General features: G+C 40.0%; 1 protein-coding gene across 3 annotated transcripts in view; it reads left to right on the top strand.

Annotated features, from left to right (window-relative positions):
* Positions 1-26,598, top strand: part of WDR76 (WD repeat domain 76) — a 57,083-nt gene extending 30,485 nt beyond the window's left edge. For all 3 annotated transcript variants that reach the window (XM_072623626.1, XM_072623627.1, XM_072623625.1), the window contains exons 9-13: positions 2,890-3,048; positions 4,968-5,185; positions 21,366-21,518; positions 24,771-24,824; positions 26,041-26,598. In XM_072623626.1, the coding sequence (XP_072479727.1) occupies positions 2,890-3,048; positions 4,968-5,185; positions 21,366-21,518; positions 24,771-24,824; positions 26,041-26,293 (837 nt within the window). In that variant the 3' untranslated portion in view covers positions 26,294-26,598. The remainder of the gene's footprint in view (positions 1-2,889; positions 3,049-4,967; positions 5,186-21,365; positions 21,519-24,770; positions 24,825-26,040) is intronic.
* The last annotated feature ends 434 nt before the right edge of the window (positions 26,599-27,032 follow it).

Here is a 27,032-nt window from a genome sequence, read left to right as displayed (position 1 = left end):
GTCTCAATTCTGCTTTGCTCAAAGGACACAGCACCCTTTCTGATGTGGGCATGCCATGCTGAGCAGTCCTGTGCCAGTGTCTCCCATGTTGCACAGTCAAATCCAGAGTTCTTGAGAGACACCTTGAGAGTGTCTTTGTATCATTTCTTCTGGCCACCATGCGATTGCCTGCTTCACGCGAGTTCTCCATAAAATAGTCTTTTTGGCAAGCATACATTTTGCATTTGAACAGTGTGGCCAGCTCTTCAGAGTTGTACTCTGAAGCATAGTTTGAATACTTGGCAGTTCAGCTCAAGCAAGGATTTCACTGTCTGGTACCTTATCCTGCCAGGTGATCCTCAGAATCTTCCTAACAGTTCAAATGGAAGCAGTTCAGTTTCCTGGCATGGCGCTGGTACACGGTCCATGTTTCACAAGCATATAACAATGAGGTCAGCACAATGGCTCTGTAGATCTTCAGTTTTGTAGTCAGTCTAATACCTCTTCTCTCCCAAACCTTTCTTTGGAGCCTCCCAAACACTGAGCTAGCTCTAGCAATGCATGCATCAACCTCATTGTCAATGTGTACGTCCCTGGAAAGTACACTACCAAGGTAAATGAACTTATCCACAGCATTCAGAACTTCTCCATTTGTTGTAACCAATGAATGGTTCCACGTATGAATAGTGTGGTGGTGACTGATGGAGCACCTGTGTTTTTTTGGTGTTAATTATTAGGCCAAAATTAGCACAGGCAGCAGAGAATTGATCCATACTTTGTTGCATCTCAGCTTCAGAGGCTGCATTGAGTGCACAATCATCTGCAAACAGAAAATCATGCAGCAACACTCCCTCCACTTTGGTCTTGGCTTGTAATATTCACATCTAATAGACTGTGATTGTAAGGAGAAGAGACAGACAAGATGTGAGAGTGACAAAGGCAATGTGTGGTGCAGAATGCTGGACTGATCATAGACTCATCCTTTCCAAGCTAAATATTTGCATTCATCAAAAGTTCCCCCAAGGCAAAATGATTACCAGAAGAATTAATGTCAACAAATTAGAGTTCTTCTCTGAGTGTAAGAGCGTGAACAGTTTGTTGCTGACTTGGAGGGAAAGTTGAGTCAACACACAGTTGGCAACAGTGGAGCAGGAAAGGGGTGGGAAGCTTTAAGAGATTTGGTGTACAGCACTGCATTTGCTCACCTGGGTCAGAACACTCGCAGGCACCAAGACTGGTTTGATGAAAATGATGGGGAAATTCAGAAGCTGCTAAATGAAAAATGAGAACTCCACAGGATTTACCAGCAGGATAGTTCATCTACCTCTAAGAAGGCAGCCTTTAAGGGATGGAAGGGCTACAGGAAAGAAGGCAAAATCACATAGTGTTGGTGGAGCTATGAATTGGCCCAAGTGATTCTGGAAAACAATTTAGAATTAAGCTAAATTAAGCTGAAAAAGTGTCTGTTCCCTTTGACCTACAGAGCCCATTGCTAGAAAGAAGCCCCAAGGAGATTAAACAGAGAAAGAAAGAAAGAAAGAGGGACAGAAAGGAAGAGGAAGAGATTATATCTGTGTAAAGAACTAGAAAGTTGGGTGTTTATAAGTTTGGAAGTAGCTGGACAAATCATGGTACATGAATATAATTGAATATTATCATACCGTAAGAAATAATGAATATGAAGACTTCAGAAAGAAAAAAAGACACAAAGTGGTGTAAAATGAAGTGATCAAAATCAAGAGAACAGTATACACAGGGATAAATGATGTAAGTGGAAAGAATGTAAAATGAAGTGGAATGCTGTATAATTATGACTAAGTTTGTCTCTGGAGGAAAAAGAAATATACCTCTCCTTTTTGGTGGAGAGGTGGGGGCTGTGGCTGTGAAATGTTGCTTGTGCTTGCAGATGTGGTTGATGTAGACGTGGTTTTGCTAACCTTTGATTGAGTTTGTTTTAAATCTTGATTATCTTCTTGGATAGTAACAAAAGGCATCAGTAAAGCTTACTGTCTTCCCATAGCTCCTCCCAACAGGACTTACTATCAGTATCTTGTTATACATGATCACTTTAAGTATTTGAAGCGCTATCAGGAAGGATTAGATCAATCATTTTTTGGCCTTAGAGCACCGAAATAGAAGTATAAGGTAAAAGTTGCAGAGACAGATTTTGGGCCAACATAAGGAAACTCTCCCTTGCAATTAGACCTCTACTGAAGTAGCATAGATGTGTTAGGAGGTAGTAGATTGCTCCTGCTGAGACTGGATGACCACTTAAGGGGGATATTGTAGTGGGGATATTATAGAGAAACAGATTGTAGTAAATGACTTTTAACTCTGAGATTATGATTTGTGAAATCTGCATCTAGAAACTGACTTCTTAGGAACTGATGATAATTTAGTTATAAATGTGACAACATAAGAACTAATCCATGGATTTGTTGGCTATAGCAATATTAATGGAGAAATTTTGACATTGCATTTTTTATTGTGTATTTTGGGAACAAAATTTTTATTTTTAATAATGCTTGGATCTAAGTATATTCAGTGGATGATTTCTCTAAAACTTGTATTAGTATAGGGAAGTATAGGGATGAAAAGAGATTGACTTGGGTAATATTTTATACCATGAGTGAAATGTCTAGTAGACATCACCTTTTCTGACTGAATGAGAAATGAGTGATAATCTGTTCTTGATAACTAAACTACTTTTAAAAGGCCAGACACTGGTGGGAAAAAAATATGTAAGCCTCTTACTTGTCATATTTAGTTGGATTTAAAAATTGATAAGTCTTTAAGTATAGCTTCAAATTTCCATGTCTTAGCTATTATTATTGTAGAGTGAATGTTAATGTAGTAAATATTTATAATTTTTATTGTCTTCCCTCCCTTAAAAAAATACCTGTTTTTCAGACTCAGCAACCTAGAGAAAATGGGGTTTTTACCTTTACTCTTCATAGTAACACAGTGAGCTGTATGGACTTTTCACCTGCCAATCCAGCCCATTTGCTGTCACTGAGCTACGATGGGACAGTACGCTGTGGAGATTTTACTAGGACTGTGTTTGAAGAGGTGAGTGTGAGTGTGGTTCCTTGCATATCCTCAAATCATATTCCAGCTGCTTTATGGGATATGGAAGTGATCATTGTAGCAGCCAAATTGTGAGGAAGTGACCATTTCTCGATGGGACTTCTTGAAATAAAAGATGATGCTATTTTATTTTTGTGGTCATATGACTACCCATTGTAAGGAAAGGGAAAAGAGCATTTTTCATTCTTGGCTTGGACAAATATTTGATGGGGAGGGATTTAGGCATGAAATTGGAGGTTAGTATATTTCATTAAAGGGCACACTTCCTAAATAGGCAAAACCTTTTAGCTGACTACTTACTAGAGTGTACAACAACCACACTTAAAAACTTCTTTCCTCATTGTCCCATGAGGGATTAGGAATACTTCTGCTACTTGTATGCTTTTATTTCAGTGATGTTGAGATGAAAAATAAACTTGATTATACATTCAAACTCCACCACACATTGGGCCTTTGTGCATTCTCATTCTAGTGTTTTGAAGCTCAAGTTCTCTGTGGTTTAGTCCTTGGCTAGTTTTAGCTTTGGAAGACCCTATTGAGTTCAAATCTACATAAGAAAAGTTTAAGGACCCTTGTTTGGTTTGGAACACTGTCTTGGGTACTTAGCTTTCCAAGAAGCACTCTAAATCATTAAACAAGGTCAGTGAAGGATTCACCTTAGTCAAAAGGCTGCTGAATCAGCTGGAAATGTTTTCTGTGATTTGATTTATGCCCTTTGAGACACATTGTCAGGTTGTGTAATGCCTCATCTTTCTTCAGTACTCTTCCATACTGTCCTTTCCCATTACTGGCCTCCTGTGACTGCTTTGTGCTTGAGATTTTCCCAGTGGTTATAATTTAACCTGATCCAGGTACCTGGTGCTGCACAAGAGAAATTTAGCCTCTCTCTCCGCTTATTGCCATCTTGTGGCTTCAGGTACTCTTCAGCGTATGGGCTCTGGCTTTCCCCAGTGGCCTGTGATTCTGTCTGCTTTCTCTGTTACCCCTTTTCATATTTCACTGAGCAAAAGGCACAGAGGATGAGCACACATGGATGGGTTGTGATTACATTATTTTTCCCCACAAACCCACCTTTCTTCCAAATTTCCCTAATTCTACTATTCTTTAGCTTCCAAGATTTGAATCTGGCATTACCTACAATCTGGCAAACCTACATTTCCCCTCATTCCACATGTCCATTCATTTGGATTCAGAAAGATTTCATCTCAGCTCTATGCATTTAGGCATTATCCCATTTCAGGCTCTCACTTATGGGACTATTACAGTAGCCCAATACATGGTGTCCTTACTTCAAGTCACTTTCTCTCTGTTCCAATTCTTCCTCCACGTAGATCCCAAGGTGAAAAGTGCAGGTCTTATCCGATCATACCCTTTCCCAATAAATTTCAGCAACTCCTTATTGACTCTAGAATAAGATATTGTTTCATCTCTGTCACCCTTTTTAAGTTTTTTATATAATTTTTACAATGCACATAATTATTGGTACAATGGTTGGTATATTTATATACACTTACAAATAAGTAAATGTGATCTATGTTGTAGGTGTGTGTTCAAAAACTTTTACTTACTGACAGATGCACAATCAGAAAAGTGCAGTGATTGCTGACTGAATTAAAGAACCAGGATACAGCTCTAGTTTTGGGATTAAGTCCTTTTGTTTCTTTTGGGCAAATCGTGTAGTTATTAAATGCCCTATTTTCTCCCTCTTTAGAAAATGGTTCTAATTTAAGGCCAGTGCTTCCTTTTCAGGATAGTAAGAAGATCATATCATTATTAAAATTATTTCTACTATTAGCAGATTTTTATAAGTACCCAGTTTATTCTTAGAACTTCTTGGAAGAAGGACACTATAGACGACAAGCTATTTATTGCTATTAAGACAAGTGTTTTTGTATTTTTAGGTCTATAGAAATGAAGAATGTTCTCTTTCATCCTTTGACTTCTTGGGTGATGATGCATCTACTTTAATAGTAGGGCATTGGAATGCAGATGTGGCTATAGTGGATAGGCGGACACCAGGAACTTCATATGAGAAAATTTTCAATTCTAATATGAGCATAATAAGAACTCTCCAGGTCCACCCAGTGAATAGACAGTATTTCATAGCTGCTGGGGCGAGGTAAGTTCTTCCCAACCATATTTATAAGTTAAACCTTGGATATAAAGTTTTTAAGTTTAGTTATCAAAGATATTTTGTCAAAAAGGAAAATAACTTGAACTTTGTCACATATCAAATGGCATATTTTTTTTTCTTGCATGACTCGTTCGAAATTGTATTCCTCTGAAACCCTTGTTCCACCATTAGCAATTTCCCCTTTGTTCTGAATCTCTTTTATGCAGTTTCTATCCCTTTGCACTAACAGAATCCTGGCTCCTTTAAGGAGACATTGAATCCTTGGCTACTTATTCCATTACTGGATACCCCTTATTTTGAAATCCCATGAAAATAAATCCAGGAAAAGGAGTAGATATATTCTTTATTACTCAGTGCCACTTCCGTTTTCTGCCTTTATTATCTTCACTCTGCAACTCTTCCTTCTTTGGGATTCTCTCCATCTCTGTCTTCCTGATTAGAACTTTGCTGCAGTCTTTTACTGGCTACTCTCATTGTTTTCTTAAGATCAGTCAGTAAGGATTTATTAAGCATCTACTGTATGTCAGGCACTGTGCTAAACACTGGAGATACAATTAAGAAAAAAGAAAGATGGTTTTTGCCCTCCTGATCATTACTTGTATAATATTAAGTATCTCTCAGGGTTCTCTCCGTAGCTCTTCACATGGTGATCTCCTTAATTCCTTTGGATTTAATTACCATCTATGCTAATGACTCTAAAATCCACTCATCCTGCCCAAGCACCACTTAATGGCTATATTTCGGACCCTCCTGACTCAGAGTGAATGTCAGTAGTAACTCTTTTCTCTTTTGACCAGCAACCCTGAGGGTCTTCCCCTCCCAGTTTGATTTCTCTCTCTTTTTTTTAAAGGGGCCATCCCTTGGCTCACTTTTTAAAGAGACCTATTCACTGAATGGGCATTACTTCACTCAAAGTGAGAACCTGAAAAATAGTCCTGATGCCTGTCTGGCCACTGGACCCAGGTAGCTCTGGAGGAGAAAGTGAGGCTGTTGACCTTGCACAGCACCCCCTCACTCAAATCAAAGTCAGTTGCAAATTATGTCATTATCTGATAGGACAAACACAACAAGACTGAATAAGACTTAGGAATTGATTTTTAACAAATGTTTTTTAAAATTTTGAGTTCCAGTTTCTCTCCCCTTTCCCCTTCATGACATGGCAAGCAGTGAGATACAGAGTATACATGTGCAGTCATGCAAAACATATTTCCATATTAGCCATGTTGCAGAAGAAAACACAGACCAAAAAAAAACCCCAAGAAACATAAAGTTTAAAAAAGTGTGCTTTGATCTGTATTCAGACTCCATCAATTCTTTCTCTGGAGGTGGATTCAGAATTGTCTTGGGGACATTGTATTGCAGAAAATAGTTAAATCAGTCATAGTTGGTCGTTGTCACAATGTTGCTCTTACTGTGTATAATGTTTTCCTGGTTTTGCTTACTTCATTTTGAATCAGTTCATGTAAGTCTTTCTGGGTTTTTCTGAAACCATCCTGTTTGTCATTTCTTATAGCACAATAGTATTCCATTATATTCATAGATAACAACTTGTTCAGCCATTCCCCAATTAATGGGCACTCCCTCAATTTGTAATTCTTGGTCACCACAAAAAGGTGCTATAAATATTTTTGTACTTGTGGTCCTTTTCCCATTTGTATGATCTCTTTGGGATGCAGCTGTAGAGGTGGTATTACTGGATCAAAGGGCTTAGTTCCAAATTGCTCTCCAGAATGGTTAAATCAGTTCACAACTCCACCAACACCATAGTGTTCCAATTTTCCCACTTCTTTTCCAACATTTGTTATTTTCCTGTTTTGTCATGTTAGCCATTCTGATAGATTGATGTGACACCTAAGAGTTGCTTTGATTTGCATTCCTCTGATCAATATTGATTTAGAGTATTTTTTTCATATGACTGTAGAAGGCTTTGAATTCTGAAAACTGCTCTTATCCCTTGTTCGTTTACTAATTGGAGAATGACTAGTATTCTTATAAATTTGACTCAGTTCTCTACATATTTGAGAAATGAGGCCTTTATCAGAAAATGATGTAAAAATTTCCCAATTTTCTGCTTTCCTTCTAATTTTTGTTGCATTGGTTTTATTTGTGCAAAAACTTTTAAATCCAGCATAATCAAAATTATCCTTTTTGCCTCTTGTAATGTTCTCTATCTTATTTGGTCATAAATTCTTCCTTGTCCACGGATCTGACAGGTAAAATGTTCCATGCTTCCCTAATTTGCTTATGATATCACCCTTTACATCTAAATCATGTACCCATTTTGACCTTATCTTGGTATACATTGTGAGATGTTTTATGCCTGGTTTCTGCCAAACTGTTTTCCAGTTTTTCTAGCAGTTTTTGTCCCCAAAACTTAGATATTTGTATTTACCAAACATTAGATTACGATGGTCTTTTTCTACAGTGTGTTGTGTACCTCATCTATGCTACTGATCCCACCCCTCTGTTCCTTAGCTAGTACCAGACTGTTCTGATGATTACTACTACATTTTGAGATCTGATATGGCTATGCTACCTTTCTTCACAATTTTTTTTCATTGATTCCCTTGATAAGTCTTGAATTTTTGTTCTTCCAGATAAATTTGGTTACTGTTTTTCCTAGCTTTATATAATAGTTTTTTGGTAGTTTGGTATGGCACTAAATAAATAAATTAATTGGGTAGCATTATCATTTTTATTGTATTGGCTTGTCCTGCCTGTGAGCAATTAGTATTTTTCCAGTTGTTTAGATCTGACTTTATTTGTGTGAAAAGAGTTTTGTATTTATATTTATATAGTTCCTGGGTTTGTCTTGGCAGGTAATTTTTCTAGTTTTTTGTATTATCTACAGTTATTTTTAATGGAATTTTTCTTTTTATCTCTTGTTGCTGGACTTTATTGGTAATATATAGAAATGTTGATGATTTGTGTGGGTTTATTTTATGTCCTGCAACTTTGCTCTATTTATTTCAGCAATTTTTTTAGTTGATTCTCTATGCTTCTTTAAGTATACTATCATACCATTTGCAAAGAGTTATAGTTTTTGTTTGCTCATTTCCTCCTGTTCTAATTACTTCAATTTCTTTTTCTTCTGTTATTGTTATGGCCAGCATTTCTGGTACAATATTGAAGAATAGTGGTGATAATGGGCATCCTTACTTTGTACAAACCCCAGTCTTATTGGGAAAGCTTCTAGCTTATCCCCATTATGGATAATGTTTGCTGATAATTTTAGATAGATACTACTTTTCATTTTAAGGAAAGCTCTGTTTATTCCTCTGCCTTCCAGTGCTTTTAATAGGAATAAATTTTTTATTTTATCAAAAGCCTTGTTTGCATCTCTAGAGATAAATCACATGATTTTTGTTATTTTTTTATTGACATGGTTAATTACGCTGATGTTTTCCTAATCTTAAACCAGCTCTGCATTTCTGACATAAATCCCACCTGGTCATAGTGTATGATCTTTGTGATATATTGCTGAAATCTCCTTGCTAGTATTTATTTAAAATTTTTGCATCAGTATTCATTGGGGAAATTGGTGTATAGTTTTCTTTCTCTGTCTTTGCTCTTCCTTGTTTAGGTATCAGCATCATATTTCTGTAGCAAAAGAAATTTGGTAGTACTCTGTCTTTGCCTATTTTTCAAATAGTTTATGTAGAAGTAGAATTTTAAAAAAAATGTTTGGTAGAAATTTACTTGTGAAACTATCTAGTCCCAAGGATTTTTTTCTTAGGGAGCTCATTGATGGCTTGCTCCATTTCTTTTTCTAAGAAAGGGTTATTTAAATACTCTACTTCCACTTCTGTTAATTTGGGCGATTTATATTTTTCTAAATATTTATCATTTCAGTTAGCTTGTCAGATTTATTGGTATGTAATTTGGTAAAATGACTCCTAATAATTTAATTTCATCTTCACTGATGATGAATTTGCCCTTTTCATTTTTGATGCTGGTAATTTGGTTTTCTTGCTTTTTAAATAAAATTAAGCAATAGTTTATCTATTTCATTTTTTTTATAGTCTTTCTAGTATTTTTAGTTGCATTCCCAATTCATTGATCTGTTCTTTCTCTATTTTATTGATGTAAGCGCTTAAATTTTTCTCTAAGTACTGTTTGGGTACATCCCATACGTTTTGGTCTATTGTCTCATTGTTGTCATTCTCTTTAATGAAATTATTGATTGTTTCTATGATTTGTTCTTTTACCTACTCATTCACTCATTCTGTAGGATTAAATTGTTTAGTTTCCAATTAATTTTTAATCTGTTTCCAGCCTCCTTTATTGAATGTGGCTTTTAATTGCATTGTGATTTGAAAAGTGTGCATTTAATATTTCTGCTTTTTTGTATTTGGTTGTGAGGGTTTTATGTCTTAATATGTGGTCAGTTTTTATGTAGGTGTTCTGTACTGCTGAAAAAAAATGCATTTGCATATCCTTTACATTCCCATTCCAGAGGTTTATCATATCTAACTTTTCTAAAATTCCATTCATCTTCTTAACTTCTTGTTTATTTTTTGGTTAGATTTCTGTAGTTCTGAGAAGGGAGAGTTGAAGTCTCCCACTACTATAGTTTTAAGGTCTGCTTCCTCCTAGAAGTCATTTAACTCTTTAAGAATATGGATGTTGTACCATTTGGAGCATATGAGCATAATATTACTTCATTATCTGTGGTACCATTTACCGAAATGTAGTTTTGCCACCTACCTGTTTTAGATCTGTTTTTGCTTTTGCTGTGTCTGAGATCATGATTGCTACCCCTGTTGTTCTTTTGTACTTTAGCTGAAGCATAATAGATTCTGCTCCAGTCTCCTTTACTGTGTGTGTGTTTTTTTGCTTTAAGCATGTTTCTTGTAAGCAAAATATTGTTCATTCTGGTTTTTAATTCACTCTGCTATTTGTTTTCATTTCTCCCTCTCCATCTGAGCCGATTCTGGTAAGAATAAGGATCAAATGTTGCCTGCCATCCCCACCTACCTAATATTTCCTTCTTTTTAATAAACCTCTTGTATGTGGGGTAATTTACCCCAGTCAAAGTCTCCCTTCCCTCTTCTAGTACATCCCTTTTTATCCTTATTTTTATTTTTATTTTATTTTATTTTTTTATTATTAAATTTATTTATTTAACTTTTAACATTCATTTTCACAAAATTTTGGGTTACAAATTTTCTCCCCTTTTATCCCCTCCCCCCCCAAACACCAAGCATTCTAATTGCCCCTATGACCAATCTGCTCTCTCTTCTATCATCCCTCTCTGCCCTTGTCTCCATCTTCTCTTTTGTCCTGTAGGGGCAGATAGCTTTCTATACCCCTTTACCTGTATTTCTTATTTCCTAGTGGCAAGAACATTACTCGACAGTTGATCCTAACACTTTGAGTTCCAACTTCTCTTCCTCCCTCCCTCCCCACCCCTTCCCTTTGGAAGGTAAGCAATTCAATATAGGCCATATCTGTGTAGTTTTGCAAATGACTTCCATAATAGTTGTGTTGTATAGGACTAACTATATTTCCCTCCATCCTATCCTGTCCCCCATTACTTCTATTCTCTTTTGATCCTATCCCTCCCCATGAGTGTCGACCTCGAATTGCACTCTCCTCCTCATGCCCTCCCTTCTATCATCCCCCCCACCCTGCTTGTCCCCTTATCCCCCACTTTCCTGTATTGTGAGATAGGTTTTCCTACCAAAATGAGTGTGCATTTTATTCTTTCCTTTAGTGGAATGTGATGAGAGTAGACTTCATGTTTTTCTCTCACCTCCCCTCTTTATCCCTCCACTAATGAGTCTTTTGATTGCCTCTTTTATGAGAGATAATTTGCCCCATTCAATTTCTCCCTTTCTCCTCCCAATATATTTCTCTCTCACTGCTTGATTTCATTTTTTTTTTTAAGATATGATCCCATCCTATTCAATTCACTCTGTGCACTCTGTCTCTATGTATGTGAGCGTGTGTGCATGTGTAATCCCACCCAGTACCCAGATACTGAAATGTTTCAAGAGTTACAAATATTGTCTTTCCATGTAAGAATGTAAACAGTTCAGCTTTAGTAAGTCCCTTATGACTTCACTTTGCTGTTCACCTTTTCATGGTTCTCTTCATTCTTGTGTTTGAAAGTCAAATTTTCTTTTCAGCTCTGGTCTTTTCATCAAGAATACTTGAAAATCCTCTATTTCATTGAAAGACCATTTTTTCCCCTGAAGTGTTATAGTCAGTTTTGCTGGGTAGGTGATTCTTGGTTTTAGTCCTAGTTCCTTTGACTTCTGGAATATCCTATTCCATGCCCTTCGATCCCTTAATGTAGAGGCTGCTAGATCTTGTGTTATCCTGATTGTATTTCCACAATACTTGAATTGTTTCTTTCTAGCTGCCTGCAGTATTTTCTCCTTGACCTGGGAACTCTGGAATTTGGCCACAATGTTCCTAGGAGTTTCTCTTTTTGGATCTCTTTCAGGCGGTGTTCTGTGGATTCCTTGAATATTTATTTTGCCCTCTGGTTCTAGAATCTCAGGGCAGTTTTCCTTGATAATTTCATGAAAGATGATGTCTAGGCTCTTCTTTTGATCATGGCTTTCAGGTAGTCCCATAATTTTTAAATTGTCTCTCCTGGATCTATTTTCCAGGTCTGTTGTTTTTCCAATGAGATATTTCACATTATCTTCCATTTTTCCATTCTTCTCTCTTTGTTCTGTGATTTCTTGGTTTTGCATAAAGTCATTAGCCTCCATCTGTGCCATTCTAATTTTGAAAGAACTATTTTCTTCAGTGAGCTTTTGAATCTCCTTTTCCATTTTGGCTAATTCTGCTTTTGAAAGCATTCTTCTCCTCATTGGCTTTTTGAACCTCTTTTGCCAATTGAGTTAGGCTAGTTTTCAAGGTGTTAATTTCTTCAACATTTTTTTGGGTCTCCCTTAGCAGGGAGCTGATCTGCTGTTCATGCTTTGACTTCATGTCTCTCATTTCTCTTCCCAGCTTTTCCTCCACCTCTCTAACTTGATTTTCAAAATTCTTTTTGAGCTCTTCCATGGCCTGAGCCCATTGGGAGGGCTGGGACACAGAATCCTTGATTTCTGTGTCTTTGTCTGATGGTAAGCATTGTTCTTCCTCATCAGAAAGGAAGGGAGGAAATGCCTGTTCACCAAGAAAGTAACCTTCTATAGTCTTATTTCTTTTCCCTTTTCTGGGCATTTTCCCAGCCAGTGACTTGACCTCTGAATATTCTCCTCACACCCACCTCGCCTCCTGATCTTCCCAGCCAGCGTTTGGGGTCTGAGATTCAAATGCTGCTTCCAGCCTCAGGGCTTTTGGCGGGGGCAGGGCCACCTCTCAGGCTCAGTTCCCTCAGGGGGTTTATGCACAGACCTTCCACAATGGATTCAGGCTCCCGCCCGCTTGGGGAGCCCCTGTCTGCAGCCGCCTCTCAGCTTCTACCTCCCGGGGGGGCCTGAATTATGGGGGCACCCCACTCCCCTCTCGACCCGCCAAAGAGACTCTCTCACCCACCCCTGTCACCTGTGGGTGGAGGGACTTGTGCGGCCGCTGGAGATCCCGTCCCTGAAGCCTGCTCGGATCTGTACCTTTCGGAGCCGCGGCCGCTGCAGGTCTGGGCTGGGCTTTGCGTCTGCAGCGGGAAGGACCTTTTGCGAGAGGTTTGCAGATCCCTCTGTGGGTGGAGGGACCCGCGTGGCCGCTGGAGATCCTGTCTGTGAAGCCTGCTCGGATCTTTTCCTCTCGGTGCCGCGGCCGCAGCAGGGCTGCACTCAGCTCCCAGTCCCGGCGCCCAGTCTGTGGCGCGAAGGACCCCCCGCGAGAGGTTTGCAGGTCTCTCTGGAACAGAAATCTCCCTCGCTCCAATGTTCCGTGGCCTCTGGGTGCAGAATTCGCCGTGAGTTACTTCCCTGTAGCCATTCTATGGATTGTGGGTTCAGAGCTATGTGTATGTGCGTCTTTCTACTCTGCCATCTTGGCTCCGCCCTTATCCTTATTTTTAAAGAAGTATTCTATCATAGTTGGCACACTCCCATGCCCTGTGTCTATGTATATTTGTTCTAATCGCCCTGATAATGATAAAATTCTTAGGAATTCTAAGTATCTCTCCCCATGTAGGAATGTAAACAGTTTAATACCAAATCCCTTATGATTTCTCTTTCATGTGTACCTTTTTGTGCTTCTTTTGCATCTGCTATTTGAAAGTCAGATTTTTTTTTTTTTATTTAACTTTTAACATTTATTTTCACACAATTTTGGGTTACAAATTTTCTCCCCTTTTATCCCCTCCCCCCCCAGACCCAAGCTTTCTAATTGCCCCTGTGACCTATCTGCTCTCTCCTCTATCCTCCCTCCCTGCCCTTGTCTCCGTCTTCTCTTTTGTCCTGTAGGGCCAGATAGCTTTCTTGACCCCTTAACCTGTATTTCTTGTTACCCAGTGGTAAGAACATTACTTTTGGTCCTAACACTTTGAGTTCCAACTTCTTTAGCTCCCTCCCTCTCCACCCCTTCCCCTTGGAAGACAGGCAGTTCAATATAGGCCATATCTGTTTAGTTTTGCAAATGATTTCCATACTAGTTGTGTTGTATAGGACTAACTATATTTCCCTCCATCCTATCCTGTCCCCCATTACTTCTATTTTCTTATGGTCCTTTCCCTCCCCATGAGTGTCGACCTCGTATTGCATTCTCCTCCCCATGCCCTCCCCTCTATCCTCCCCCCCACCCTGCTTGTGCCCCTGTCTCCCACTCTCCTGTATTATGAGATAGGTTTTCCTATCAAAATGAGTGTGCATTATATTCTTTCCTCTAGTGGATTGTGATGAGAGTAGACCTAATGTTTTTCTCTTGCCTCCCCTCTTTATCCAACCACTAATAAGTCTTTTGCTTGCCTCTTTTTTGAGAGATAATTTGCCCCATATAACTTCTGCCTTTCTCCTCCCAATATTTCTCTCACTGCTTGATTTCATTTCATTTTTTTTTTTTAAGATATGATCCCATCCTCTTCAATTCACTCTGTGCACTCTGTCTCTGTGTATGTGTGCGTGTGTGCATGTGTGTGTGCTCCCACCCAGTACCCAGATACTGAAATGTTTCAAGAGTTACAAATATTGTCTTTCCATGTAGGAATGTAAACAGTTCAACTTTAGTAAGTCCCTTATGACTTCTCTTTGCTGTTCACCTTTTCATGGTTCTCTTCATTCTTGTGTTAGAAAGTCAAATTTTCTTTCCAGCTCTGGTCTTTTCATCAGGAAAATTTGAAAGTCCTCTATTTCATTGAAAGACCATTTTTTCTCCTGAAGTATTATACTCAGTTTTGCTGGGTAGGTGATTCTTGGCTTCAGTCCTAGTTCCTTTGACTTCTGGAATATCCTATTCCATTCCCTTCTATCTCTCAATGTAGAAGGTGCCAGATCTTGTGCTATCCAGATTGTATTTCCACAATACTTGAATTGTTTCTTTCTAGCTGCTTGCAATATTTTCTCTTTTACCTGGGAATTCTGTAATTTGGCCACAATGCTCCTGGGAGTTTCTCTTTTTGGATCTCTTTCATGCGATGTTCTGCGCATTCCTTGAATATTTATTTTGCCTTCTGGTTCTAGAATCTCAGGGCAGTTTTCCTTGATAATTTCGTGGAAGATGATGTCTAGGCTCTCCTTTTGATCATGGTTTTCAGGTAGTCCCAGAATTTTTACATTGTCTCTCCTGATTCTGTTTTCCAGGTCAGTTGTTTTTCCAATAAGATATTTCACATTATCTTCCATTTTTCGAATCTGTGCGGTATGTTCTGAGATATCTGTCTTTCTCATAAAGTCCTTAGCGTCCATCTGTACCATTCCAGTTTTGAAAGATCTATTTTCTTCAGTGAGCTTTTGAATCTCCTTTTCCATTTGGTTAATTCTGCTTTTGAAAGCATTCTTCTCCTCATTGGCCCCTTGCACCTCCCTTGCCAACTGAGTTAGGCTAGTTCTCAGGGTGCCAATTTCTTCAAGATTTTTTTGGTTCTCCTTTAGCAGAGAGCTGATCTGCTTTTCATGCTTCTCCCTCATCCCTCTCATTTCCCTTCCCAGTCTTTCCTCCACCTCTCTAACTTGATTTTCAAAATTCCTCTTGAGCTCTTCCATGGCCCGAGCCCATTGGGTGGGCTGGGACACAGAATCCTCGATTTCTGTGTCTTTGCCTGATGGCAAGCATTGTTCCTCCCCATCAGAAAGGAAGGGAGGAAGTGTCTTTTCTCCGAGAAAATACCCTTCAATGGTTTTATTTGTTTTCCCTTTTCTTGGCATTCTCCCCAACCAGTGACCTGACCTCTGAATGTTCTCCTCACACTCACCTCGCCTCCTGGTCCTCCCAGCCAGCGTTGGGGACTGAGATTCAAATGCTGCTTCCTGCCTTAGGGTTTTTGGCGGGGGCAGGGCTGCTATTCAGTGCGAGAATTAAGTCCAGGTGGTCAGGGGCAGGGCCGCCTCTCTGGCTCAGTTCCCTCAGGGGGTTTATGCACAGACCATCCACAATGGATCCAGGCTTCCGCCCGTTTGGGGAGCCCCTGTCTGTAGCTGCCTCTCAGCTTCTATCTCCTGGGGGGGCCCGAGCCATGGGGGCACCCCACTCCCCTCTCGACCCGCCAAAGACACTCTCTCACCTATCCCCGTCAGTCACCTGTTGGTGGGGGGGCTAGTGCTGCCGCTGGAGATCCCGTCTCTGGAGCCTTCTCGGATCTGTACCTCATGGAGCCGCAGCCGCCGCCGCTGCTGCAGGTCCAGGCTGGGTTCCGCGTCTGCAGCGCGACGGACCTTTTGCAAGAGGTTTGCAGGTCCCTCTGTGGGTGGGGGGACCCGCATGGCCGCTGGAGATCCCGTCCCCGTAGCCCTCTTGGATCTTTTCCTCAGGGTGTCGTGGCCGCGGCAGGGCTGCCCTCTGCTCCCCGGCCGGCGCCCAGTCCACGGCGCGAAGGACCCCCTGCGAGAGGTTTGCAGGTCTCTCCGGAACAGAAATCTCCCTCACTCCAATATTCCGTGGTCTCTGGGTGCAGAATTCGCCCTGGGTTAGTCCCCTCTAGCTGTTCTGTGGTTTGTGGATTCGGAGCTATGTGTATGTGCGTCTTTCTACTTCGCCATCTTGGCTCTGCCTCCGAAAATCAGATTTCTTATTCAGCCATGGTCTTTTCATCAGGAATGCTTAAAAGTCCTCTGTTTCGTTAAATGTCCACTTTTTCCCCCTTAAGGATTATACCCAGTTTTGCTGAGTAGGTTATTCTTGATTGTAATTCTAGCTCTTTTGCCCTTCAGAATATTGTATTATAAGCTCTCTGATTCTTTTTTATGTTTATTATTTTTAGTTTTCAACATTCATTTCCACAAAATTTTGGGTTCCAAATTTTCTCCCCATCTCCCCTCTCCCCCCACCCCAAAACGCCTTGCGTTCTGCTTGCCCCTTCCACCAGTGTACTCTCTCTTCTAACACCCCTCCCTTCCCTTATCCCCAACTTATCTCTTCTCTTGTAGGGCAAGATTGATTTCTATATCCCATTACCTGCATTTCTTATTTCCCAGTTGTATGCAAAAGCAATTCTTAATATTTGTTCCTAAAACTTTGAGTTCCAACTTATCTCCCTTCCTCCCTCCCCACCCATCCCCACTGAGAAGGCAAGCAATTCAATATAGGCTGTATATGTGTGGTTTTGCAAAAGACTTCCATAATAGTCATGTTGTGTAAGACTAACTATATTTTCCTCCATCCTATCCTTCTCCTCCATTTCTTCTATTCTCTCTTTTGACCTTGTCCCTTCCCAAAAGTGTTTACTTCTAATTACTCCCTCCTCCCATTTGCCCTCCCTTCTATCATTCCCCCACCCCACTTATCCCCCTCTCCCCTACTTTTCTGTAGTGTAAGATAGATTTTTCATACCAAATTTAGTGGGCATGTTACTCCCTCCTTAAGTGAAGAGAATAAACTTCACTTTTTCACTCATCTCCTCCCTTTCCTCCTCCATTGAAAAAGCTTTTTCTTGCCTGTTTCATGAGAAATAATTTGCCCCATTCCATTTCTCCCTTTCTCTTCCTAATATACTCTTCTCTCAACCCCTTAATTTTATTTTTTTAGATATCATCCCTTCTTATTCAACGCACTGTGTGCTCTGTGTCTCTCTATATATACGTGTGTGTGTGTGTGTGTGTGTGTGTGTATATATGTGTATAATCCTTCCAACTACCCAAATATTGAGAAAAGTCTCAAGAGTTACAAATATTATCTTCCCATGTAGGAATGTAAACAGTTCAGCTTTAGAAAGTCCCTTATGATTTCTCTTTCCAGCTCTGCCAGCGCTCCTCCTCCTCACCCCAGGGCTGGGCTCAGGGCTGACATTCAGATCAGCTGCTCAGTTCCCCCAGGGGCTTTAGGTGGAGGGCTCCAAAAATGGATGCTGCTTCTGGCAAGGCCACACTGTGTTCCCTTCTCATCCAGATGGAAAAGGTTTTTCACTGACCTTTGAAGCTCTCTTTGGCATTTGTGGGTTGAGGGATCTGAAAACCTCCGCTGCTGCTGGGGATTCCTCCCCTGAGGCCTGTTCCAGTCCTGTTCCTGCTGGTCCCCAGTGACCAGGGCTGGGCTGGGCTCCGTGGGCTGCACTCTGCTTTGTGCCCTGTGCAATAGACCCTTCCTGTCGGCCTTCCAGGCTACCTTGGGCTGGAAATCTCCTTCACTCTGTCGTTTTGTGGCTTCTGCTGCTCTAGAATTTGTTTAGAGTCATTTTTACAGGTATTTTATGGGCTGTGGGGGAAGAGCTGGAGTATATGTGTCTTTCTACTCTGCCATGTTGATTCCCTCCCCCCCCCCCCCAATTCTTTAATGTAGAAGCTGCTAAATCTTATGAGATCCCGACTGTGACTCTATGACATTTGAATTGTTTCTTTCTGACTGCTTGCAATATTTTCTCATTGATCTGAGAATTTGGAATTTTGCTCTAATATTCCTGGGAGTTTTCATTTTAGGAATTCTTTCAGGGGGTAATGAGTAGATTCTTCCAGTTTCACCCTCTGGTTCTAGAATATCAGGACAATTTTCTTTGATATTTTTCTAGAAAGATTATGTCTAGGCTCTTTTTTTTTATGATGGTTTTTAGGTAGTCTAATAATTTTAAAATGATCTCTCTTTGATGTATTTTCCAGGTCAGTTGTTTTTCCACTGAGAGATTTCACAGTTTCTTCTTTTTTTTATTCTTTTGATTTTGTTTGATTGTTTCTTGATGTCTCATGGAGTCATCAGCTTCCACTTGCCCAACTCTGATTTTTAAGGAAATATTTTGTTCAGTGAGCTTTTGTGTCTCTTTTACTAAGCTTGTTGACTTTTTTTCATGATTTTCTTGCATCACTCTTCATATTTCAAAAGTTTTCTCTACCTCTTTTAATTGATTTTAAAAATTCTTTTAAAGCTCTTCCAGGAATTCTTTTTTTTTTTTAGGGGTAGGAATGCCTGTGACCAATTCACATTTTTCTTTTAGACTTTACCGGTAGCTGTTTTGATTTCATTGTCTTCTTCTATTTCTTGACTTTTAATGTTATGTTAAAGTTGGGCTCTCTGTTCAAGCTTAAGTATTTTTTTTTTGTGCTACTGTTTTCAGAGCTAGTTCTGGTTTTCATGCTGATGTTTTCAGTTCTTTCAAAGTGGTATTATCCATGGAGAGGTGTGGTCACTGTTTTCCTGGCCTGTGGTTTAGTCTGTGACCATAAGCACTCTTTTCCACCCTGGAACTGTGACCAAGGTCCTCCTCCTCTGGGACCACAAGTGCTAGTGCTCCTTCTCAACCTGGGACTGTGACCTAGAGCTATATAAGGGCAATACAGTAGAGTCTTGCACCTAGTGCCACAAAGTGAGCCTTGTAATCTCCTTCTAACCAGTTGTCATGACCCCCTTACCAACTATGGACTGAGAGCTCTAAAAGCTGATGCACGTGTTCCCAATGTCTGCTCCTAGTGTTGCCACTGAATTGGGCTCCATTTTCACCCAGTGAGATACACCTTTATTGCCAACTTTCTAAGTTACCTTAGGCTGGAAAATTGTTTTACCCTGACCTTTTGTTGGTTCTGCCACTACAGAATTCATTTTGAGGCCTTATTTTAAAGTTGTTTAGAGAAGAATTTGGGAAAGTTCAGGTGAGTTCTTGCTTTTACTCTTCTGTCTTGACTCTGCAAGTCCTGCAAGTGGACTGTCCTCAGTTTTTAAAGTAAATTCTGAGGTCCTAAGATTAAGAGGGGAAATGAAGGACTGGTGTTAGGTGGTTTGGCATAAGAGGGGATGCTGAGGAGAATGTGATAGAGAGGTCAGTCAGGGAGGAGTAGATAGATTGACATGCAGCAGCCTCAAAACTAATTTTCCAAACCACAGTCTGACAATGAATATCCTTGCTTAAATTTTCAATGATTCCCTTTAGAATAAGTTAAAATTTCTCACCCTTCTCAGTCTGGCTCTAACTCACTTCTTTTTCTTTTTTTTTAAGTATTAACTTATTTTCTAGATTTACTATCCATTGCTTACCTTTGCACACACTTATATTTTGGCCAAATTGGCCTCCTAGATTCACTTCTTAAAATCATTTGCTTTCTCCAATCTACAGTTTAGATTCTGCCTTCTGAGTGAACTCTTTGGAATAACATGGTTATTACTGGTTTCTTCTTACTCAAATTAGCTTTGGTCCCAACCTTTCTAGTTATCTTACATTTGGCTTGCCTCCACATACTCTACAACCCTTGAGCAACAATGACCTTCCTCTTCCTCGGATATGATGCTCCCTCTGTCCAGCTCTGTCCTTTCTGCCTGCAAGGCTTTCCCTCCTTCAGTCTGTTTGCTGGCTTCCTTCAGGACTCAGTTTAAATCACACTTTTTGTAAGAGGAGTTCCCCATCTCCTGGGATTTCCTCCCCCCTCCCCCCATTGACCCTGAATATTATAATTTCCTGGGCTTTCCCCACTAGAATTTGAGCTTCTTGAGGGCAGAGATCTTATTTTTGTCTTGCTTGGGAATCGTACTGCTTAGCACAGGGCTTGGCATGTAGTAAGCACTTAATAATTGCTTGTTGACTGACTGTATGTGTTATTTTTGTACATGCTGGATCTGCCCCCATGGCACATAAATGCTGTAAACAGCTGTTTATGTACTAGGCCTAAGAAGACAAAAATGTTTCTTGAACACACAATGGGGCCTTAATATATTTACTGAATTTTAGACCAAACAAATGAAACAAGGTTACTAGTGAATCATTTTATCTTTTCCCTTTGACACATTTAGTCTGTTAGGAGAAATATTTATAAATTCTAGAAAAATCATTGTTTTTGATTTTGAATTTATCCCTTTTCTTAATATTCATCATTGGAAAGATGCATTCCCCACTCATCTCTTTTCAGAATGTCTTGGTTCCTCAGGCAGTCTCAGCTCAGTGGCCAAGCCCCCACCTTCCCATCCTGCTGTTATCTCTCTGTCTCTCTCTCTCTCTCTCTCTCAGATCATTTTGATGAGGGGAGGAGATACATAAAAGGGAGCTGAATGGGAGAAGGGTTGTCATGGCACAGGTCATGGAGGCAGAAGCAGAGTTGGAAGGGAATGAAGAAAGGACGTCACCCACATGGAGGTCTTCCAAGCACTTCTTTGCTTGTGATTTTTTTCTTGTCATCTTTGCCATTGTTTGCAAATGTAACACTAAAGGTTAAAGGGCTCTGTCTCAAGGTTTTCTTCCCTTTAAGTATTCACTGTGCACTTACTTTGTCCTTAGGGGCAGCTAGGTGGTGCAGTGGATAGAGCACCAGTGCAGGAGTCAGGAGGACCTGAGCTCAAATCTCACCTCAGACACTTGTTTGACACTCACTATCTGTGTGACCTTGGACAAGTCACTTAACCCCAGTTGCCCCATCCTGGGTCATCTTCAGTCATCCTGATGAATAACTGGTCACTGGATTCAGATGGCTCTGGAGAAGTGAGGCTGATGACCTGCACAGCCCTCCCTCATGCAAAACAGTCAAGTACAAGTCATGTCATCATTTCTCTGATGGCATGGTCTTCTTTGACAACGAAGGATGAACACACACTTTGTTCTCAGTATATTTTGTATATATAAAATCTTATATGATTTTGTTTTATTAGTTTTTGTGTATTAACTTTTTTAAAAAATGGCTCATTATATCTGTTACAGGGATGTTCACATTTATGATTTGCGGCATATCACATCTAAAGGAATGAAACCTTTGAATTTTCTCACTCAACACAGTAAGAGCCTTGCATCTGCATATTTCTCACCTGTTACTGGCAACAGAGTAGTGACTACATGTTTTGATAATTATTTGAGGTAAGTTGGAGAGGCATTTTATCTGTTTATTCTATTATAGGTGTTCTGAAGATGCTGGTACCATGTTACCAACGGGGATAGACGGGGAACTCGGGTACATTAGTACTGAAGGAATCACTCAGTCTTGGTGCTGAGCGGACCTGGTGTCAGGAAGGCCTCAGTTCAGGTTCTGCTCAGGCGCTTTATTACCCTGTGCACATTACTTAACCTCTCTCAGACTTAGTGTCCTCAGATGCAGAATAGGGTAAAGATGGCGTCTACTTCTCAGAGTTGTGAGGATAAAATGAGGTGATATTTGTGAAGCACTGTATAGTCATCATCGTTGCTGTGGCTGTTATTGTTACAATTGCTGAGACTTTGGAGGGAAGTAGGGTTTATCCTTGCCTATGTAATTCTGGAATCAGGCTACTTCCTCTCTTCCCCCTGCCCCAACCCTGACTGCCTCAGTAGAGTCTCAAACCCATATTAACTTAGAGAGAAGAAGAGGTGGGTAAATATGAGCTTCTCTAGTAACTCAACTTTGATTCCTGACTCCTTTCTGTAGTCACTTCCTACAAATGTAATTTTTAAAACATTAATTTGATATTTTTAAAAAGTCCTAAGAATTAATTTTTAGACTATCTGTAAATATTAAATTAATTATTTGAATTATAAATTTGAAATCTGTGACCAGTAACTAGGTGGCAAAGTGGATAAAGTACTGTGCCTGGAGACAGGAAGACTCATCTTCTTGAGTGCAAATCTGGGCCCAGACACTTGACCCTAGCTGAGTGACCCTGGGCAAGTCACAACCCCAATGATCTTGCCAAAAAAGAAAAAAGAATTCTTAGTGATGAACATATACAGAAAGTATAACACAAAGTTAACTGCTGTTGCAGAGGATGAGGTTCTAGAAAAATCTATGAAGAGCTCATGAGATCTTTCAGATTTTGGTGATTTCAGTGGGAAAGTGAACATAAAGAGGATGCTCCTAAGAGTAAAGATTTAGAGCTGGAAGGGACCTCAGAAGCCAGCTAGTCCAACTCTCTCGTTTTACGGATGAGGAAAACTGACGCCAAGAAAGGTGAAGTGACTTAGCAGTGCCATACTGCAGGTAAACAGCAGTGCCACCTTTTAAGTTTGTATCCTCTTACTCCATATTGGCCTCCCATGATGGAAAATATGTTGGAAAATACAGCGCCCTATTAAGAAATGACAGAGACCAAAGCTTATAGATTTTTAGCCTCGTGCTTATATTGTGAATGCTTGGCTTTTCCAGAAGAAAATCAGACTATTTTATGGATAGTCAAGATCAGAACGTGTCGTGAACAATGAAATTGCCTATATTTTAAATAAATCTTTACTTATATGGGAGTTTTTTAATTAGTTGTCTGTGTCTAGTCAGATTATCAGCTAGTTAAAGCAGAGATCAAAACCAGCACCAAATTGGAAGAAAGGATAAAGGTGAGAAGAAAGCAGGAAAGTTAATAGCATGACATATTCAAGCAAGCATATTGTCACCAAGAATGGAAAAAGGAAAAAATCCCAGTGATATGTATGTACTATTACCATTTCCTACTGAGGTTTAACAGCTGTAAAGAAATGGCCTGGCCCCAGTGAGGGGGATGTAAGAACCAGCAGCTGCCTGAGGCAGCAAGCATGTGATCCCCTTAAGAGCCATGCCAACCCAGGGCAACATTAGTTTACAATAAATATTAATTTGATAAGCCTCTGCAGGGAAAAATGGTAGAAAATTATTATCAATATCACTTATAAGATGGAAAGTGTGTTAGAGAGGAAAAAACAAGTTTGTGGAAGATTTGGTGTGATATCCAACTAAGCCCAGTCATCCCAAGAGATACCTGTTCAGTTGTCAGTTATCAGTATCTTAGTGGGTCTGTGATCTCATTGACGTAGGTAGTCATTCCAGCTATGCAGATTGCCACACATCCTTGCCTGCTCATCCTGCATGGTTACTTGGCCATTCTCTCCCATATATCAATGCTGGAGACCTTGTTTCAATTCTTTTGACATCCCAAGGATGCAGTGAACTAAAGGGCTGTCTCTTAATTGTGTCCATTGTCAAATAGTCTGTTTTCTTATCCAGTTATTTTTCTTTTAAACCACTTCTTCACGATCCTTCTTGGTGCTAAGTTGCAGGCTGGTCACGCTCACTGTGTGCCTCACACTGTCCTTTGGGTAATCCTTCAACGTTATTTTTTTAAGGAGTGGTGATCTCTTATTCTCAGCCATACATCATCATTTGAAGAATGTTGTTATTAAAATGATGAGTCTTTGAGGGAGTTCAGATCTGGTCTCAGGCACTTAGTATCTGTGTGAGTTTGGGCAACTGCCTTCCTTGGCAGAAACCAAAGTGAAGATGTGCCAGTGTGTGAGTGTTAAAGGACCACGTACCTGGGGATGGCAATAGTTGTAGGGCAGTGGTTCGCAACTTTTTTGGTCTCAGAACCCGCTAACACACAGTAAAAATTTCTGAGGAATCCCTGAAGACCTTTTGTTTATGTGGATTATCGCTACTGATATTTTCCATATTAGAAAGTGAAACATCTTAGCATGATTTATGGAAATGGTTTTGACCCCATAGATGCTTTGAAAAAAGTCCTGGGGGAGTCCCCACACTACACCTGGAGAACCACTGCATTAGAAAATCCTTGAAACGAGTCTTTGTTTAGAGGGTTCTTTTACCCATTGTGTGAGACGCTCAGCCTCAGAGCCTCTGGATAATAAGTGCTTATGGTATAGGCTTGTATGAAAGATGGGAGAGGCTTTATAAACTGGATAAACTAGAAAGTGCGAGCAAAATGTGAATGTGATCTGCCCATTTCGGAGGCATTCAAGATTGTAATGACTGTAAGAGCGAGAATAGAATTCAAAAGTAGTTAAGGGGAGGAGTCTTAAAGAGAACTTTGTTTTCTCATTCAAATAGTTAGTGTTCAGGCATTTCCTAAGCCCTGCTGTGAGCGCTGTGTTCCTTTTCCCTTATTCCTAAGACCTCGTGTGGAGATTCTGGAGTCAGGTGTTTCCAGCAGTTATTGGGTGATAGTGTCAGTTACATCTCTGAGCTTGTTCAAATGTAAAATGGGGAAAAGACTGGCCCTGCCAATCTCAGGATGTTGTCAGGATAGAGGTAAATGCTATATAATACAGAACATTACTGTTTAATTTAAAATGCTACCTGCTTGTTATTATAGTACATCTAGAAATAAGTTATAAGGAACATGGATTGGTTGATTGTTTATTTTTAAATTGCAGAGTCTTTGACACTAGCTGCATGTCTTCCAAGATTCCTTTGCTGACCAGTATCAGGTAGGTTATAGTATACCAGGTAATGAATGCCTTTGCAGAATTGTTAGAGTACACACATTGCCATCTGTTATTCAAGTTTTAAAAGATGTTGTTATAATGATATAATATCAGCTATCTAGATATGGCCCCTTTATCCTTGGCTTTCTGGCCCCCTCCCCCAATTAATTTCTGTTTAACTTGTTTAATGCTTTTTGTGTGTGTGTAATCAACAGGATGTAATCCCCTTTTTAATACAGAGAATATTTTGTCCTTACCCCCTAGGACTATGACTTGCAGGTTTGCCGAGTGAGAGTGTATGTTCTCTCTTAGTGTGGATGTTTTTGATCATTGTGTGGTTCACAGTGTTTTTTCTTGCTAAGAGAATCTGTGTGGTGTAATAGGTAGAGGGGTGGGCTTGGAATCAGGAAGACGTGGGTTGAGGTCCTGCTTCTGAGGCTTAACTACCTGGGGAACTGTGCACAAGGCAGACACGGAACCACTCAGTGTCCTAGGCAGTTGTCTGAACTACAAGTTAACAGACACATTGCCTTGGACCTGATTTAGTTTAGGGAAAAAATAATTAGAGTAAAATTTGAAGGCATATTGGGGGAAAGTCTGAAAGGGGAAACCTTGTTTCCTTCTTTAAAATATATTAATTTGTTTAGCAGCCACTTTTATATTTATATGCTTATTACCATGTCCCTTTTCCTTTTTTCCTAAGATTTACTGTGAAGGGATATTCTGTGGCTGTGTATTTTCATTGCTTATTGAATAGTGCTCTGAGTCTTCTTGGTTCATATTTTTTAAAAGGGTATTTATTAAAGACCTTGGTATGGATTGAGAAAAATGTCACATTTCTTTACCCTAGCCCCAAAAGTATTTCAATTTTTAAAGTCATGTCCTGTTTGGAAATGCTGCAAGATACAAATACTAAGGATTGAATTGACCAAGCAGTTAATTTAAACACTTGGTTAATGTTATCTTGAACCACTGTTATGAATAGAGACCTCTTACTCTATGACCTGAAGTAAGTAAGCCTCCCAGAAGAGGCAGGTAGTCAGGAAGGAAATGTGGCTTTTGTTCTTAATTGAGGCCAATACAAGTTACTGTATAAGACATATGACAGAGGACAGCTCCTTGGCAGCAATGCTCTCTGCATCTGTATCATGTCTATGGCTCCTTTCATTTTATTACTTGACATACTTACCTCCTTTGAAAAATACTGTTTTCTTACTAGGCATAACACCAACACAGGACGGTGGTTGACCAGGTTCAGAGCTGTCTGGGATCCAAAGCAAGAAGACTGCTTTATTGTTGGCAGTATGGCTCGTCCAAGAAGGATAGATGTGTTCCACGAGAGCGGAGAGCTGGTGCACTCTTTTTTGGATGAGTGCCTTGCTTCTGTTTGTTCCATCAATGTCATGCACCCAACTCAGAATATTTTGGCAGGGGGGAATTGTAGTGGGAAAATCCATGTTTTTAAGGGTTAAAAAACAAGTTGCCAAGGTTTTTCTTTGACTATATTTGATGATCAGTTCAATGTAGGTGTAGTGTCTAAGGAGCATTGGTTTCTAGTTTTGTAACAAAGCAGCTTTATAAATATGATAACGCCAAAATAAGCAGTATGCACTTTCATTTTTTTGGGAGAAGCAATAGAAATCTGGAGAGTTTTCCCCTAAAAGTTGGGGGTAAGGATTTTGGCGGGGGGTGGGGGGGGGGGCTGATTTATTATATAGATATGTTCTGAGGTACAAAAATGTTTTAAATAACAATTATTAAAGTTTTTGTGACCTGATACTGAGTCTTAAGTTTTTAGATTTGCAACTTCCAAAGATGTTTCTAGACTCATGCTGGAAGAGAGTAAAAAAATCATCTAGTCTTGTAATTAGAATTATTCTACAGGAGGTAGTATGTGACAATCCCAGATGTGTGTACACACACACACACGCGTACACACACCCACCCACCCTCCCTTCAGTTTTAATTGCTAGGTGTCTGTCTTTCCCCGTAGTCCTTTCCAAATGGGACAATACATCCCTCTGCGTCCCAGCTGTAGTCCTTAAAACTTCATAAGCAGGGCCGTCAGGGGAATGCTAAGCTTTCAGAATGTTTCAAAGGATTCAGGCCTTTAAAGGGCCTTAGAGGTCACCTGATCTGATCTTTATAAACATGAAGAAATTGGGGCCCAGGGAAGTTGACTTGCCTCTAGGTCATAACAGCTCGTAAGGG

The sequence above is a fragment of the Notamacropus eugenii genome, chromosome 7 (genome assembly GCF_028372415.1).
Source record: "Notamacropus eugenii isolate mMacEug1 chromosome 7, mMacEug1.pri_v2, whole genome shotgun sequence".
NCBI lineage: Eukaryota > Metazoa > Chordata > Mammalia > Diprotodontia > Macropodidae > Notamacropus > Notamacropus eugenii.
The sequence above is the reverse complement of the archived record's forward strand: the minus strand, read 5'-3'. Positions and strand labels throughout refer to the sequence as shown.